Consider the following 18,666-nt stretch of genomic DNA (forward strand, 5'->3'; position numbering starts at 1 on the left):
TGAATTGAGCTGAAGTTCAGTCTTGAACAAAGAAGACTACGCAGCGATCTGATTCAAACACTCAAAATCCTAAAAGGTATAGACAATGTCGACCCAGGGCACTTTTTTGACCTGAAAAAAGAAACACGGACCAGGGGTCACAAATGGAGATTAGATAAAGGGGCATTCAGAACAGAAAATAGGAGGCACTTTTTTACACAGAGAATTGGAACCATCTCCCCAGTAGTGTTATTGAAGCTGACACACTGAGATCCTTCAAGAAGCTGCTTGATGAGATTCTGGGATCAGTAAGTTACTAACAACCAAACGAGCAAGATGGACTGAATGGCCTCCTCTCGTTTGTAAACTTTCTTATGATCTTATGTTCTTACTTATCATTGCCTAGTTAGTTTCCGCTCGTCTCTGCTCCACCTTACACAGGATAAAGCGTCGGGGCTTGCAGTTATATATGACACTCCAGAAAATCGCACATATCTCTTCAAAGGAGAGCAATTTTAAGCTCTTTGTCAGCATTCGACCAATTCTGTTCACTCAAGCCCTTCGACTAAACTAAACTCTTTAAAATGTGTGCAAATTTGTTTTGCGATGTTAACCAATGCACTACAACAACTTACTTTAAGAATGCACATTAAAACAAACGTCTGGGACTTTTCAACAGACTCAACAGATCTGCGCCAGCTGCCTCACAAGCTGTCAATCAAACGTGGCTTACACATGATTCGTTGTGTGAGAGGAAGATCCGATCCAAATCTTGCATTACAATTACTACTTTGATTTGATTGGCTAAAGCCTACGGCATTTAAAAAACAGAAGCCTATTTGATCTAAACTTAAACACCCGCCTTTGGGGCGCACAGTTGACGTTTATTATTATTATTTTTATATACAAATGTACTTAAACTTGGCATTCACATAGGCGCAGATTTGGGTGGGCCTATGTACAAACTGGGCCCACCCGTGGCTACGCCACTCGTTTGAACAGTGGGAGACGCGAGGACTATTGATTTGTTTTATGGCGAGTGCTTGAAAATCGGCTTCTGTTTAATTGCATCGAGACGTTTTCTCTGCTTGTGCCGATTACGCTATTTTACAACCTTGGAGATCCACAGCTGAAGTATTCTGTATAGATAAGTACTAAATTAAAATTATTGCTGAGAAACCTTACCCTCCACGCTCTGTGTTAGGGTAATGTGTATTGAGTATGTGTTTTTACTTATTGTGTGTAACTATTTTAAGGTTGTAACAACAAGGAATTGCTTATTTTAAACTTGTAATTGTACTCCTGTGCATTGATTCTGATACAGACAGTTTGTTAATGTGATAGCCTGACCAGTCTAAAGTACCAGTTGCTTGGTGGTAGTTAATTAATTATTTGTAGTGTCAGTGCACGTTATATTGTTGTGTGTGAATCCATGTTTGAGATTTGGTTGCTGTTTTATTTGTTTATTTTCTTTATTTCACTGGTTATTATTTGATTTGTGTTTTGTTTCACATTTGATATTTATTTTGGTTTGATTGTGTTTTGTAGTATGCACTGCTGCTAAGGGCTGAGCCTTTCTACTCGTCACCTGATTGCTGCTACTTTGAAACAGTCGCTGCTACACGAATACTATTGCTGTTAAATGGAATAGTTGCCCTTTGTGATAATAAACTTCTGTCAATTTTTAATTGGTCTCTTGGTCACGTGCTTGGGAGTGGTGCTGGTAATGTGTTTTATAAGTCCTTGCTCAATAAAAAAAAACCTTAACGAGGATTTTCCTCTTCTCTCTACTACCATCTTGGGAGCAGCGTAGCGGCTCAACTAAGTATATTTTCGAAATAATTAATAGGTGTTAAAACCGGTTACACTTAAAGAAACTTATTTATAATTCTTTTCATTAATTTTTTCACAGTAAATTATTAAGCCAAATGCACACAAGTAGTGAAAGAGATTCAGGTTGTGTAGATCAATCACTACGGTGATAATTCTGTTCTAACATTTAAAAGAGATACATACACGGTCAGTCTGTACATAACCTATATATTACATAAGAACGGTTCTTTAGAGAAGCTACAATGCAAGGATTCCCACGAAACTCACAGAAACCCAAACAGGGTTCTAGATAAATATTTAGGAAATAAACTGAACTAATAGAAAACATATATCCAAAAAATCAAACAAAAACCCACTGACATTATTAACACTGAACTGTACTTCCCCGAAAAACGTATTGTATCGTAGACACGTTACCGTGTTCATTTAAACACTCAATTTAATGCAAAATGACAAACATGACCAAAGAATGAATAAAACGGTCCGTGTTTTACCTTGCAGGCTGAGAGATGACAGAATCACAAAGGCGAGCATGATGAAGACGGGTGGAAACAATACTTCTTGGCAACTTCACACTTGCAGCGCGTCTTGCTTCTGTTCTCAAGAATTTGTGGTCAAACCGGACAACAGACTGCCAAGTGACATCAGTGGGTGTAAAGGTAATGATGCATACATGTTGTCCGTTTATCTTGGACATATACAATATAACGTACAGATCAGTAAATGTTTTTTTTTCAAACATGATATAGGCCAGTATTACATATTGTCTAATATATATATATATATATATATATATATATATATATATATATATATATATATAATTTAAATACACAAGTGACCTAGATAAAGCAGCACACTCATGTTGATTAACATGAAAAGAAAAAGGGCGCTAACTATTCATTAGAACTAGACCAGGTCTTAACCACAAACCTTCAAAGATTTAACTGACCCGAGCAAGGAAGAGTGAAAATGACAAGATAGTTCGCACTCCTATATAAACTTTAAGAACATAAGAAAGTTTACAAACGAGAGGAGGCCATTTGGCCCATCTTGCTCGTTTGGTTGTTAGTAGCTTATTGATCCCAGAATCTCATCAAGCAGCTTCTTGATGAATCCCAGGGTGTCAGCTTCAACAACATTACTGGGAAGTTGGTTCCAGACCCTCACAATTCTCTGTGTAAAAAAGTGCCTCCTATTTTCTGTTCTGAACGCCCCTTTATCTAATCTCATTTTTTGACCCCTGGTCCTTGTTTCTTTTTTCAGGTCGAAAAAGTCCCTTGGTTCGACATTGTCAGTACATTTTAGAATTAAATGCTTGAATCAGATCACTGCATAGTCTTCTTTGTTCAAGACTGAATAGATTAAATTCTTTCAGCCTGTCTGCATATGACATGACTTTTAAACCCAGGGTAATTCTGGTCGCTCTTCTTTGTACTCTTTTAGAGCAGAGATATCCTTTTTGTAATGAGGTGACCAGAATTGAACACAATATTCTAGGTGAGGTCTTACTAATGCATTGTAAAGTTTTAACATTACTTCCCTTAACATTTAACATTCATCCCAACACTGCATAAGGTTTTTATTTTTAAATGCAGAATTTCTGTTATCTAAAGGTGAGGAGAACTACTTCTTCTAACCTCTATCATATACGTGATATTATTCTATTAATAAATATATATTTCTATTGTGATTTCAGAGGGATGTGAAGCAGGCTTCCTCTGTGCTCTATAATCTCTTAGTGTTTACAATGTATTTATTCTCTATTGGTTAATATGTGACACTGCAGGGGATTTCTAATGTCTAAAGATCATCTTCTGAACCACTGTGGGAGATTCTTCTACTGTAGGCATTATAGTATATGGGTTACAGATTATACTATATGGATTATAGTTTATACTGTAAACTATATTTTGGATGTAATTAAGAATGTGGATTTGTTACCTTAAACATAAACAGGGCTTTCTTCTGTTTGATTTCTGATGGGACATCTACAGGCTTTTGGAATGTCTTTTTTAACTAAAGTCCCGCGGTGCAAATGTGAACATGGAAGGCTCTTTATAGGGCAGTGACTGTAATTGTCAGGACTGGATTGCCAACTATTGTTGAACAGCAACAAGACATATTTTCCATTACACCCCTTCCTGTCAACCTATGGTTCGTGTGGTCAGTGAGAACAGAGACATTTTACAGAGTATGGCACTGAACAAACACATCGCTTTACAACTTACACAACAAGCAGGTATCCGGTTCAATATAAGAGCACCGCGTGTTTCTTTATGGCTATGTCTGAAAGTTTTGCATCACATAGACTTTTATGATTGAGTCATAATTAAAAAAATAAAAAACTACTGTGTATAAACAATTTAGATCTGTTATTTAACATATGTAAGCAAAGAAAGTGCAAGATTATATCGGAAAAGCCGTACAGTATTTCATGTTAGATTTCAACGTCACATTTTTGCATTTATATTAGTTTTTAGTATAATGGAAATAATAGAAAGCCAATATCAGAGACAGCTTATTAAAATCCTAAAAGGTATAGACAATGTCGAGCCAGGGGACTTCTTTGACCTGAAAAAAGAAACAAGGACCAGGGGTCACACATGGAGATTAAATAAAGGGGCATTCAGAACAGAACATAGGATGCACTTTTTCACACAGCGAATTGTGAGGGTGTGGAACTAACTCCCCAGTAATGTTGTTGAAGCCGATACCCTGGGATCCTTCAAGAAGCTGCTTGATGAGATTCTGGGATCAATAAGCTACTAACAACCAAATAAGCAAGATGGGCCAAATGGCCTCCTCTTGTTTGTAAACATTCTTTGTTCTTATGTTCTTAACACAATTATACAGTTGATAAGGTTGCAAAACAAGGTGCCCTAACCAGATCTCTGTGGAAAACACCGGTAGCAGCACTTGACACAAGTACATCCACGCCACTTGACCTTAAAGCAACACAAAAGGAGCTCTGGGCACCGGAAGGTGAACTAGTACCCTCTGTTAAAAAGGCCTCCCTCGTTCGGGTCTCCCAGGGTCTCTTGATGTGGAAGTACACTTGGGTGATTCCACCCTCACTGCAGTACACTCACACAATTGTATCATGAATACCCTCATGGGGGGGGGGGGGGTAGTGCTACTTTGGCTCTGCTGCAACACCACTTCTGGTGGCCTAACATGCATACAGACATGGTGAATGTCTGTAAGCTGTGTTTGATTTGTGCTCAAGTTAAGTCTGCCTGTCTAGACCAGTGGCCCTTGGGAAAGGTTACAAATTGACTTCTTTGGGCCTTCACCAATGGCTAAATGGGGATTACAATACAGGCTTCTGATACTGGACCAATTTACAAAAGGCCCTGAAATCTTTCTGACCAGAAATAACACTGCACTGACGGTAGCGCGTACCCTATGGGAAATATTGATACCCATTTGGGGGATGCCCCTGGAGATCAATTCTGACCAGGGACCGCACTTTACCAGAAAATTGTTTTAAGCATTGTACAAAATGCTAAACATAAAACAAAAATGGCATGTCTCTACCATCGAGTTCTGAGATGGTCGAAAGCATGAACTGCACAATCAAAGAAAGCATGACAACAATAATGCTACAAAAAGGAAATAATTGTCCTCAAACCATTCCAATAATTTTGGCCAAAATACGGGCCACACCCTCCAGATCAACAGGGATTAGCCCACATGAAATGATGACAAGAAGAATAATGAGGCTACCAATAGATCATAATCCAATTGACCTGGTAGTGCTCTCCACAGAATAACGAAAGCCAGATGGGACCCTCCTACTACCATGGTGACGAAGACAAAGTGCATTAAACAAGGGCAATGTGTACAACTGCAGCTCAAACGTGCACTGGGACTACAGATGTGGAAACTTCCCAATCAAAACAGACAATTTTAAAATTTGGAAAATTTTACTTCACGATGCCCCTGACAATGTTTGGAGTTAAAGGTAGGGCTATGGTCCAATAATGATGCTCCAAATGTTTTTATGGTCAGAACAATATGAAGGAACGTATGATGAGGGACAATGCCCGCACCAAAAGAATAAGAACATAAGAACATAAGAACATAAGAAAGTTTACAAACGAGAGGAGGCCATTCAGCCCATCTTGCTCATTTGGTTGTTAGTAGCTTATTGATCCCAGAATCTCATCAAGCAGCTTCTTGAAGGATCCCAGGGTGTCAGCTTCAACAATATTACTGGGGAGTTGGTTCCAGACCCTCACAATTCTCTGTGTAAAAAAGTGCCTCCTATTTTCTGTTCTGAATGCCCCTTTATCTAATCTCCATTTATGACCCCTGGTCCTTTTTTATTTTTCAAGTCAAAGAAGTCCCCCGGGTTGACATTGTCTATACCTTTTAGGATTTTGAATGTTTGAATCAGATCACCGCGTAGTCTTCTTTGTTCAAGACTGAATAGATTCAATTCTTTTAGCCTGTCTGCATACGACATGCCTTTTAAACCCGGGATAATTCTGGTTGCTCTTCTTTGCACTCTTTCTAGAGCAGCAATATCCTTTTTGTAACGAGGTGACCAGAACTGAACACAATATTCTAGGTGAGGTCTTACTAATGCATTGTAGAGTTTTAACATTACTTCCCTTGATTTAAATTCAACACTTCTCACAATATATCCAATCATCTTGTTAGCCTTTTTTATAGCTTCCCCACATTGTCTAGATGAAGACATTTCTGAGTCAACATAAACTCCTAGGTCTTTTTCATAGTTCCCTTCTTCAATTTCACTATCTCCCATATGATATTTATAATGAACATTTTTATTGCCCGCATGCAATACTTTACACTTTTCTCTATTAAATTTCATTTGCCATGTGTCTGCCCAATTTTGAATGTGGTCTAGATCATTTTGAATGACCTTTGCTGCTTCAACAGTGTCTGCCACTCCTCCTATTTTTGTGTCGTCTGCAAATTTAACGAGTTTGCTTACTATATCAGAGTCTAAATCATTAATGTAGATTAGGAATAGCAGGTTGGTTGGATGGTTGGATAACACCTATCTCTTGAAAAATAATGAAACATTTTATGTAGACGAATAACTATAATATGAGCAATCAAAACTGTATTTGGAAATCAATTTGAAATATAGCACTGACCTCCTGCAAAATGATCAACCAAGGTAGTGCCCAAAAATGCACCCACTACTGGAGGAAGACATCATTAAAAACTGTTTTTAATAATGCAATATGGTATTAACACATGTTATGTTTAATCTTACTAATCTTACTGTTATGTTTGATCAGCATTGCAAGTCACATACCAATATCAGACAATCAATTATGAATTACAAAGAAAGGATAGTGGTGTGGTGCACAAAGTATGCTGTTATGAAACTAATACACATGTGGTATGCCAATGTCCTGCAGTCACCCCACTTACCTAGTATCTGAAACGTTTGATTAAAAAGCAGAAGCCAGGTTTGATATTGGTAAAGGTAATTGCATACAACAGACCCCACGTTTAAGCTCAGAAGTTTGTATAAATGACATTGCAAGCATCTGAAATGTTTGCAGTTAATTAATAACTGTCAATATGATTTGATGGACTTAATCCAAGGCCGTAGTGATCAAACAGTGCTGTGGTCATGACATTAAAGAGTGTCACTTAAACTATGATTTTCAGACAGGATATAAATATTGCACATCATTTTAAAAATCCTGATTCAGCAGACTGTAGGTGGAAAGCATCACCACCCCAACACGAGGAGGAGGGGGAAGGAACCCACCCCCCCCCCCCCCCGAGCCAAGAACAAGCGAGAGGTCCAGAGAGGCTCGCTGCCAACAAAGGGTCAGCTGAACTTTGATTACTAAAAGCATGTAATGAGTCCCAACCCGATGGAACAGTAGCCCACTTTCAATGAATGGCTTTATGCATAATTTATTAATCACGTAACAGATTATTGATTTATACGTTTTTTCATTATGTTTAGATTGTGTTTCAATGTGCTTTTCTAGTTACGTTGTTAAGGGTACATAAGGACCTTTTTATCTTATTGTGTTACATGTTCCCGTGTGTTACTACAATTGTTTACATAAGGTATGTGTTTTATTTATTTATTTTTGTTTTTACATTTTTACCACATTTTTTTTAAATGGCGCGGCCATGCGGGTACATGAGAAGCCATCTTGAGGCAGGGAATGCAATTTAAAAGTTTAAAAAAGTGGTCAAAATGTATAAATAAATAAAATAAGAAATAAAACAACACACACGCCTTACATTGTAGCAACACGTTGGAACATGTAACACAATAAAATAAAAAGGTCCTTATGGACCCTTTAATGTGTTCACTAACTCTGCTTTTATATTAAGTTTCTATACATTATTGTGTAAGTTTCGAGTTCTTTCATTTCACATCGGCAAAACCAGCTACGTGCAGTTTTGCATAGCCGAACATGAAATAAAATAACAGACAAGCAGATATAGTGTGAGATGGGGCAGGGGAACTGAGAGACAAAATGGATGCGCTCTGCTATGTACAAAGTGGTATGCAATACGTCATGGACAGAGTGCAACCCCCCTCCCCTCCCTTTCCCCCGCAGAGGGAGTGTGCAGTGATAGAGTGGAAACCCAATCATTGGACAGAAGTAAGACAAATGGGAGGGGAATCACCAGTTGCTTTCGAAGGTATAACTATAAAATCTTGTAAAGTCTGTTTGTCTTTTCATCTCTTTTGAACTTCCGAGGCAAACATATGCACTGAGATGTACTAAGACCTGATTCGAAGTCATTTTGTAACTCGTGCTGATATGATTGTATTGGAGGTATACCTTTCTTTTATATAATGTGTTTTTGAATCAACAAACGTTTGTCAGCTTATTTTTCTAGTACAATCTAAAGAATAACGTTCAGTGTAGACTGTAATGTGGGTATTTGGAACTAATAAATGGTAAACATTTTTAAGATTTAAAACCTGGTCTGTTCTCCTCCTTATAGCATAACAATGTAGTTAATTTTATGTTTACCTTCATTCATAAACATCCCTTACGGAACGAAAATATAGTTTTAATATATTTTCGTTCCGTAAGGATTTTGTAATATATTTATTACAAAATGTATTCTAGAATATTTGCACAATTGTACAATATATAAATCATACTCTAATATTATTGTTTTTGACATGTGAATACTTTTAAAGTAGTTATAGAAATGCAAAAAAAAAAAACGTTCAAGACTATTAAAAACCTTAAGACTAAAATGACAATATATTGTTTGTCAATATATTTACAAAATATATTTTCCTTCCATAAGGGCTTACAACATTCCAGCTCACACACTAGAATATTCTGCATTCTTATATTTGGGAACTACATTAGCGCAATCAGTTGTTCAGTTATCACCAAGTGCAATAAAAACGTAAACTGTAAAATGCAGATTGTTTGATATTACATAAAAAAAATGTGTGTTTTGCAGTATCAATTCTGCAGTAGTAGCTTATGTAGGTTTATTTAGTCTATTTTTTATTGTTTGTGAACTGTGAAAAACAGTGTAAAATATTTATAGTAACTGATGATTTCTTTGACATATTTTTTGATGACCGGTATAAAAAAAAAAAAATGAAACAAAAACAGAAGAATGAAATTCCGTTATTGTACCGCAGTGTGGACACCACGCGCTAGGTGTCTCCCTCCCCGGAGTTTGTAGTTGGAATGTCAAGACCGAGCGGCCTCCACTACAAAGCAAATTTCAAAATGGCTGCAGTTCGAACAAGGAGACGATAATATGAGATAAACTTTCGTTTTCACAGCAAACACAATTATTGACATTAAGAAAATAAAGTAAAAGAAAAAGGATGTCTGGATGCTACGACTGAATGTAAAAAGATGACATTTCCCGCGTAACGTCACTAGTTCAGTCTGGTGAGTTTGTGTACATTGTGTGTTTTAAACTAGTCGCCCGGATATATTTTTATCCGGACAGGTGAACAACGGATTTATTTAAAATATTGGGGTAGAAAAAGTTTTTCAGACTTACGTCTTATATGCTAAGAAATGTAACAATGCTATTGTTTAAAAAGTTGAAATACATTAAATGTGTTATTATTTTTCGAATCATATCTTTTCACACACATATTTTAACTACAGTCAATTTCTGACCTCGCAGCAGTAAATAAATAGATAGCGAATGCAATATCATAAATAACCAGAACGATTAATTCATGTGAAGGATTGGGTGTGGGTGTTTGTGTTTCGTGTTTGTGTTTGAGAATCTGTTATATTGTTTGCAGTAGTTGAGTCATGAGAACGGTACAATCACTAGATATTTAGAGGGGAGGGGTAAGTTTTCTTATATTATTATTATTATTATTATTATTAGCTGAGTAAATAATGTAAAATTAACTAAATATCAGATTTGTAAAAACGCAATGACAGTCGGGGGTAGGCCTAAATGTATCCCGGCTCTACGGTTTTATAAGAACATAAGAAAGTTTACAAACGAGAGGAGGCCATTCAGCCCATCTTGCTCGTTTGGTTGTTAGTAGCTTATTGATCCCAGAATCTCATCAAGCAGCTTCTTGAAGGATCCTAGTGTGTCAGCTTCAACAACATTACCGGGGAGTTGGTTCCAGACCCTCACAATTCTCTGTGTAAAATAGTGCCTCCTATTTTCTGTTCTGAATGCCCCTTTATCTAATCTCCATTTGTGACCCCTGGTCCTTGTTTCTTTTTTCAGGTCAAAGAAGTCCCCTGGGTCGACTTTGTCTATACCTTATAGGATTTTGAATGTTTGAATCAGATCGCCGCGTAGTCTTCTTTGTTCAAGACTGAATAGATTCAATTATTTTTGCCTGTCTGCATACGACATGCCTTTGAAGCACGGGATAATTCTGGTTGCTCTTCTTTGTACTCTTTCTAGAGCAGCAATATCCTTTTTGTAACAAGGTGACCAGAACTGAACACAATATTCTAGATGAGGTCTTACTAATGCATTGTAAAGTTTTAACATTACTTCCCTTGATTTAAATTCAACACTTCTCACAATATATCCAAGCATCTTGTTAGCCTTTTTATAGCTTCCCCACATTGTCTATATGAAGACATTTCTGAGTCAACATAAACTCCTAGGTCTTTTTCATAGTTCCCTTCTTCAATTTCAATATCTCCCATATGATATTAAAATGCACATTTGAATTGCCTGCATGCAATACTTTACATTTTTCTCTATTAAATTTCATTTGCCATGTGTCTGCCCAGTTCTGAATGCTGTCTAGATCATTTTGAATGACCTATGCTGCTGCAACAGTGTTTGCCACTCCTCCTATTTTTGTGTTGTCTGCAAATTTAATGAGTTTGCTTACTGTACCAGAATCTAAATCATTAATGTAGATTAGGAATAGCAGAGGACCTAATACTGATCCCTGTGGTACACCACTGGTTACCTCGCTCCATTTTGAGGTTTCTCCTCTAATCAGTACTTTCTGTTTTCTACATGTTAACCACTCCCTAATCCATGTGCATGCATTTTCCTTGAATCCCAAGCGTTCAGTTTGAGAATTAATCTTTTATGCGGGACTTTGTCAAAAGCTTTCTGGAAATCTAAATAAACCATGTTGTATGCTTTGCAATTATCCATTTTCAATGTTGCATCCTCAAAAAAGTCAAGTAGGTTAGTTAGACACGATCTCCCTTTCCTAAAACCATGCTGACTGTCTCCCAGGATGTTGTTATCATATAGGTAATTTTCCATTTTGGATGTTATTATAGTTTCCATAAGTTTACATATAATAGAAGTCAGGCTTATTGGTCTGTAGTTACCTGGTTCGGTTTTGTCTCCCTTTTTGTGGATCGGTATTACGTTTGCTATTTTCCAGTCTGTCGGTACAACCCCTGTGTCAAGAGACTGTTGCATGATCTTGGTTAGCGGTCATGGGTTATTCGACAGCGCAATTTTTTTGTGGTGGTGACGTGTCTTCTTTTCTTCTTCTTATTGATATCATTAGATATATTTATGTTGCACATTTTAATTAATAGCATTAGCTAATAAGATGTATGGGAGAATGTATTTTCAACTTGTTTCTTATTTTTCAGGTATATTGCCTTGCATGGAACTGTTTGTTTGTCATGTTATATACATGTCCTGTCTTCTTGTGGGGTGGGAATGTGAGGCAGCCTGCCCTGGACTGGAGAGAGCACCCTTTCTCTCAGGGGGGTGAGGCAGCAGTTCAGTCTCCATGCCTCAAGCCTGCCCTGGACTGGAGAGAGCACCCTTTCTCTCAGGGGGGTGAGGCAGCAGTTCAGTCTCCATGCCTCAAGCCTGCCATGGACTGGAGAGAGCACCCTTTCTCTTAGGGGGTGAGGCAGCAGTTCAGTCTCCATGCCTCAAGTCTGTCCTGGACTGGAGAGAGCACCCTTTCTCTTAGGGGGTGAGGGAGCAGTTCAGTCTCCATGCCTCAAGCCTGCCCTGGACTGGAGAGAGCACCCTTTTTCTCAGGGGGGAGAGGCAGCAGTTCAGTCTCCATGCCTCAAGCCTGCCATGGACTGGAGAGAGCACCCTTTCTCTTAGGGGGTGAGGGAGCAGTTCAGTCTCCATGCCTCAAGCCTGCCCTGGACTGGAGAGAGCACCCTTTATCTCAGGGGGGTGAGGCAGCAGTTCAGTCTCCATGCCTCAAGCCTGCCCTGGACTGGAGAGAGCACCCTTTCTCTCAGGGGGGTGAGCCAGCAGTTCAGTCTCCATGCCTCAAGCCTGCCTTGGACTGGAGAGAGCACCCTTTCTCTTAGGGGGTGAGGCAGCAGTTCAGTCTCCATGCCTCAAGCCTCCCCTGGACTGGAGAGAGCACCCTTTCCCTTGGGGTGAGGGAGCAGTTCAGTCTCCATGCCTCAAGCCTGCCCTGGACTGGAGAGAGCACCCTTTCTGTTAGGGGGTGAGGCAGCAGTTCAGTCTCCATGCCTCAAGCCTGCCCTGGACTGGAGAGAGCACCCTTTCTCTTAGGGGGTGAGGGAGCAGTTCAGTCTCCATGCCTCAAGCCTGCCCTGGACTGGAGAGAGCACCCTTTCTCTTAGGGGGTTAGGGAGCAGTTCAGTCTCCATGCCTCAAGTCTGCCCTGGACTGGAGAGAACACCCTTTCTCTTAGGGGGGGTGAGGCAGCAGTTCAGTCTCCATGCCTCAAGCCTGCCCTAGACTGGAGAGGGCACCCTTTCTCTTAGGGGGTGAGGCAGCAGTTCAGTCTCCATGCCTCAAGTCTGCCCTGGACTGGAGGGAACACCCTTCAGTCTCCTATTTTTTCTTGTGTTGTACATTTAATCTCAGCTGAGGGCTAAATTTAGACCACCAAACTCCTTTGACTTAATCTAAATTAAGTACACAATTCCCATCTTTTGCTACCCAGCCAATTCGATGTACCATTTTCAGTTAATTGTCTTTGATCTTCTCCAGGCTGCTTTGAAAAGGGAGTCCCTGTTGAAGAGGCAGTGGAGAGAATGGGGAGCGACTGCAGAATTCAGCCAATGTGGCTGTTCAGCACAAGACTGACTCCAGGACTGAGCTGCAGCCCCCGAAGCATTGCTCTGTATACTGTGCTGTGGCTTTTAACTGCTGCTAGGTGAGAGCATCGTATGAATCAATTTCAGTTCTCCTGCTGTGATACACTGCAGCCAATTTCACTGTGTCCATCAGAGATAAAACCCAAAAAGCAAATTAGGAATCCACGTATTTCAAATTCTGCTTGGTATGATGTGTGTGCAGGGTAGGGGTCAATTCCTGTTTTTCAATTCTGATTCCATTTCCTTTTCCTTTTGAAGGAATTGGAATTGATATTTTAGAGACATTAATATTTGTTGTGAGTGTACAACTGATTTAATTAAGCTAATTTAAGTGACTCGCAAACTGACTTCGGTTAAAGTAATTTGTTGTCACTGTGTGAGGCTCATTTTAACAGAATACTGCTAATTGCAATTGTGATCAATGATGTGTTGATTTAAAAGGGAATTGATTTTAAAAAGGAAATGTTATTGACAAACAGAAATTGATGTGATTTGTAATTCCAATAAGTAGCTAGCTAGGCTTCATGTAGCACTTGAATGCAATAATTAAGTTTATTTTATTTCACGGTGTTTCAAAGATGAGCCAGATGCTTTCATCTAAAAGGGTTTAAAACAATTGATTTCTGGATGTCTTGGTCTTGTTTAGATTCGTTCTAAAAGCCGCTTTTCTCACTTCCTCCTTGAAATTCTTTGTAGAATCTGTGGCGCAGCTGTGCGGAGTGAAGACCGATCACCAGGTGCAGATACTTTCTCATTCATTTCTGCAGAGGGGCGTAATGATTCGCTGTGTATTGATTGAATCGGGATGCTTTATCAAGATAAATGTTATTGTTATTGTTATTATTCATTTCTTAGCAGACGCCCTTATCCAGGGCGACTTACAATTGTTACACGATATCGCATTAATTTTTACATACAATTACCCATTTATACTGTTTGGTTTTTACTGGAGCAATCTAGGTAAAGTACCTTTCTCAAGGGTACAGCAGCAGTGTCCCCCACCTGGGATTGAACCCACGACCCTCAGTTCAAGAGTCCAGAGCCCTAATCACTACTCCACACTGCTGCCCGTGCTGTCAAATGTATCTTGGTGCATAACGCATCGCGACCTGCATCTCGTGATGTTAGTGTATCATTACACCCCTGTTCGCACTCCATTACTGTGTTTCTAACAGCCCTGGCTCTGTGCTTCGTTGCTGTGTATCGAACAGCCCTGTCTCTGTGCTTCATTGCTGTGTATCTACAGCCCTGTCTCTGTGCTTCATTGCTGTGTATCTAACAGCCCTGTCTCTGTGCTTCGTTACTGTGTGTCTAACGGCCCTCTCTCACTTTGCTCTCCAGCGATGGCTGCTGGATCTGCCCCCTGCTGGCAGGTGGAGGAGTTTGTTGTGGCTCAGGAGTGTTCTCAATGCACCGCCTTCGAAGCTGTGAGTACCACTGAATCAAGTGCCGGGTCTCAAGAGGGGGGTCAGGCAACAAGTCATAGCCAAAAATAAAATATTTACAATTGAAATATCAACTTGTCCCTCAGTGGACTCTAATGCAATGCACGAAATAACCAGAAGTTCAGTCTCCTTGCCTTAGAGTAAGTAGCGTAAGTTCCAAAAATTTAGCGTTGTATGTCTCCATGTTGCTACAACTGTTTAAATGACGTACCTGTAATTTCTTTTCATTGTTAACATCCAACAACATTTTACACTTAAAATTTGAAGGTCTGTTTCAAAGGTATTTAACATGTCTGCGCTACTGCACTCTGGTTTGAGGTGAGCCTCTGAGCACTGCAAGAAGAGCGATTAGAAAAAAATTAATAAACTGAATCCAGTCTATAATGCTGAGGTAAACCGAACACATTTAAAAGTTTTGCACATATATATTTAACAGAAAGCTGTTTTTGCTTGTTTGCAGACCCCATAATTTTGTACAGTAAACAAACCAAGACTAAAATTATTATTATTATTATTATTATTATTATTATTATTATTATTATCATTATTATTATTACAGATACTGTAAGGATTATTGCCAAACAGGTAACACAGCAATAACGACTGATGATGTCACACGGAACACAAAGCCAGAGCACTTGAAGCTGCATGTAGACGGTGTTCACATTTAAAACAAATGGATCAGGAAAATAACCTTACAATGAGCTGCTCAAGTGTACCAGAATAGGATTCGATTCCCATGGAGACCGTGGCAGTAGACAAGTTTTACAAACCGGGCAGCTCCATGTCAAGTGAAATAACTTCCACTGTGAATATTTAGTCTTGGTCTGTGTCTTGCATGTAGAATTCCCGTCTTGTCGAGCCGTATCCTTTCTGAAAGGTTGCTCGTGTTTTTTCAGATGTCCTGGCTTGCATGCAGCACAACGGGCTATGTGGAGAAAATCAACTGCGCCAAGTCCAAGAAGGACGAGTACAAAAGGTGAGCTTTCCTTGATAGTCATTATTGTTCACCAGTAATCAAACATATACTTACCTTTTATACATTGAACTAATGAAAGCCTGGTCCCTTCCTTAAACCAGCACCATTTCAGTTTACCTGTTAACTACACTCTCGTACCCTGTTCACTAGACCTGCACCAACTGGTTATTCAATTATTCACATCAAGCTCTCCACATAACTCGGGCTGATAGTCAGGGGAGGGTCATTGGTGTCGATCGGGCTAATTTACCATTCCAAGTGAAACGAGTGAAGAAAAGGCTGCTTGGGTTTGTGATGATTGCTTCTTTTCTTAGACACCCAAGCAGCTGTTTCTTCCCTTTTCACTTGGAATGGTGAATCAGCCTGATCTACACCAATGACCCTCACCTGTGGCGAGCTTGATCCAATAATCAAATAATTGTTTTGTGCAGCTCTGCTGTTCCTGCATTTACACAAGTGCAGTATCTTGTATTAACAGGGGGTTGGATTATATATATTTTCAGGAGGTTTCTTGATTGTGGAAAGTTACATTTTCAGCTGTAATTCGACTATCTGAACCTCCCTGGATCCCAGTTAGTTTGAATCATAGATGATACACTAAATTAACCCTTTAACGCATGGCGACCTCATGGGGACAAATAAAAACAACTTGCTTCTAGTCTTGGGTAATTGATCCCTACTTAATTTTTGTTTATAACCGGGTGTTACATTGTTGTGTCTAATGATAATTCTTAAGCAAATGTATGTATTATTGGAATCGAAAAAAGGAAACGGATACATAAATCAATTAGTTTCATCTCCTTGCATCTCCCCTCCTCTCTCCCCTCTGCCCTCCTCCTTTCTTCTCCTCATACTTCCTCTCCTCTCCTCTCCCAGCTGCCGCTCTGCTGTGATGGAGGAGCGTCTCTTCTGGCAGTTCGAGGGCTCCGTGGTGGGTCTGACCTTCGTCTTTGCCTTCCTTGTGGTCGTCAGGCAGCGGGCGCTTGACCGGCTGGCTTCAGAGAAAGTTCGCAAACAGATTGAATCCATTTAAAAAAAAAAAAAAAACACCTTCCCCAGGACTCACAGTGCTGAGAAGCGGACATGTTCTCAATGAGCCAGCTGCAGCTGGATTTGAAACTTCAGGGGGAAGGATTTCAAAGTGAGTTTGATTACGACTGAAGATGTTTAAGTGTGCAGACCGCAGAGGAGACAGCAACAGGCAAGGCTGCTTGAACATCTCTGAGTGTTTGATGGATAACACTGCCCTCTGCTGTTGGGTTGAGGTGACTCTTCGGGAGTAAACTTGAGGGAGACTTGCGATCAAATCACTTTTTGCTTTTTAAGTTGAATTTAATAGACTGAGGACATTATATAATGAATGGTAACTCAGCCCTGTTTTTACTGTGTATATGTCTCAATTGTGGAGGAGGGGGATGCATTTTAACAGCCTGATGTTTCAATAAAGTAATTGTAGCAAATTTTAACCCATTTTGCTCTTCCATTTGCTACATATTAGTGGTTGGCAAGGATATGAAAATTTGTTTGATGAGTGTTTTGATATTGATAGTATTCTTCCAAAACAGAGAAGCACAACTGAAATAGTCAGGTAAGGCTGCCACTGTGCCCTTACCGGAGCCATGTTCTGACACAAGGCTTCCAGCACACACTGCTTAACTGGAAAAGTTGGCGGGTTCACTTCAGACATGTGTCGTCACCAGTGGGCAGATCAGGTCTAATACCAGAACATTTTTTTTTGTGTGTTTTTTTTGTTTAGTTTTCCAAGTCAACTGTCATGACCATTTCAGTTTTTTTCTTTATTTTTTTTTATTGGGGGGGGGGGGGGGGAGTTGGTTTTGTTTATGACGGACACAAAAACATGTGTTTGATATGGTGGAAAATAAATGTGATGTATGTGTGGCATGGTAATGAACGGAACCCCTAAAGGTACATGGTGTATAAATTATAATGGGAGGGTACAATGTTGTGCGCATGACTTACTAAAATATCTTGTGCTCATGAGATTGTAAGTCGTGTGCTCAAGACAGTAGCCTCCCTTTTTAATTTACATCATGTACCTTTGAGTTCTGTAGTAAGAAGACAAATAATGTTAAACAAGCATTTTTTTTATAAGCAATCAATTGTAAAGGATATCTATTAGGCTGTTTCAGAGAACTTTTGAATCCTTATCTGCCCACTGGTGACAACACATGTTGTCTGAAGTGGCCGTCTTTCCTGACAATTTCCAATCTTTTTCAGAATTGTCAGCTCTTACTGTTAAGTAAAATGCAGTTTTTTGTGTGTTTTAATATCCATTATTCTTTCACTGGAAGGCTGATTTTAAAACAAGATATTTCTATGCAATGGAAAGTAGATCCCTCCATTTATATATTGTAGTCCTCTCTGTATATGCAATGGAAAGTAGATCCCTCCATTTATATATTGTAGTCCTCTCTGTATATGCAATGGAAAGTAGATCCCTCCATTTATATATTGTAGTCCTCTCTGTATGTTAAATACGTTTTTGGTTTGCTATTTATTTGTGGTGCAACTCCAAGTTTTTGTATAAGACAAATATTCTCAATTATGACCACTTTTTAGATACCTTATACACTATACGTAGACTTCTCATACATAAAACAAGCTATTATTAGGCTATTACATTTAACAATTTTAAAATATTAATACTTGTTATGCTTATTAGCCTAGCTATCTGATTGATTATTAATAGCATGAATATATTGATAAATGTATTTATATTTATACCTTGTTTAAAAATGTACATTGATTCAAATGGCGTCATTAGGAGGAGAACGGGACATTTCTATACAATCTATTCAACCATTTTATCGTTTATTATAAACAAGATAATAGCCTAATACTCATGAACAACATGATCTCTCTGATTCGTGTAACTCTGTTAACTAGGGATTTCAAC

At 39.1% G+C, this 18,666-nt stretch overlaps 1 protein-coding gene across 2 annotated transcripts; it reads left to right on the forward strand.

The window, feature by feature from the left end:
* Positions 1-1,734: 1,734 nt before the first annotated feature.
* Positions 1,735-18,267, forward strand: LOC131705210 (protein JTB-like). 2 transcript variants are annotated; one of them, XM_059007492.1, is made up of 7 exons: positions 1,735-1,804; positions 2,314-2,471; positions 13,219-13,384; positions 14,022-14,062; positions 14,667-14,752; positions 15,670-15,749; positions 16,626-18,267. In XM_059007492.1, exons 2-7 carry the CDS (start codon positions 2,345-2,347, stop codon positions 16,780-16,782), a joined length of 657 nt encoding a protein of 218 aa, XP_058863475.1. In that variant the 5' UTR covers positions 1,735-1,804; positions 2,314-2,344; the 3' UTR covers positions 16,783-18,267. The 2 variants fall into 2 exon arrangements, with proteins under 2 accessions (XP_058863475.1, XP_058863476.1); XM_059007493.1 differs by lacking the exons at positions 1,735-1,804; positions 2,314-2,471 and adding an exon at positions 9,436-9,704.
* Positions 18,268-18,666: the final 399 nt, after the last annotated feature.

This window comes from Acipenser ruthenus, chromosome 35 (genome assembly GCF_902713425.1).
Source record: "Acipenser ruthenus chromosome 35, fAciRut3.2 maternal haplotype, whole genome shotgun sequence".
Taxonomy (NCBI): Eukaryota; Metazoa; Chordata; class Actinopteri; order Acipenseriformes; family Acipenseridae; genus Acipenser; species Acipenser ruthenus.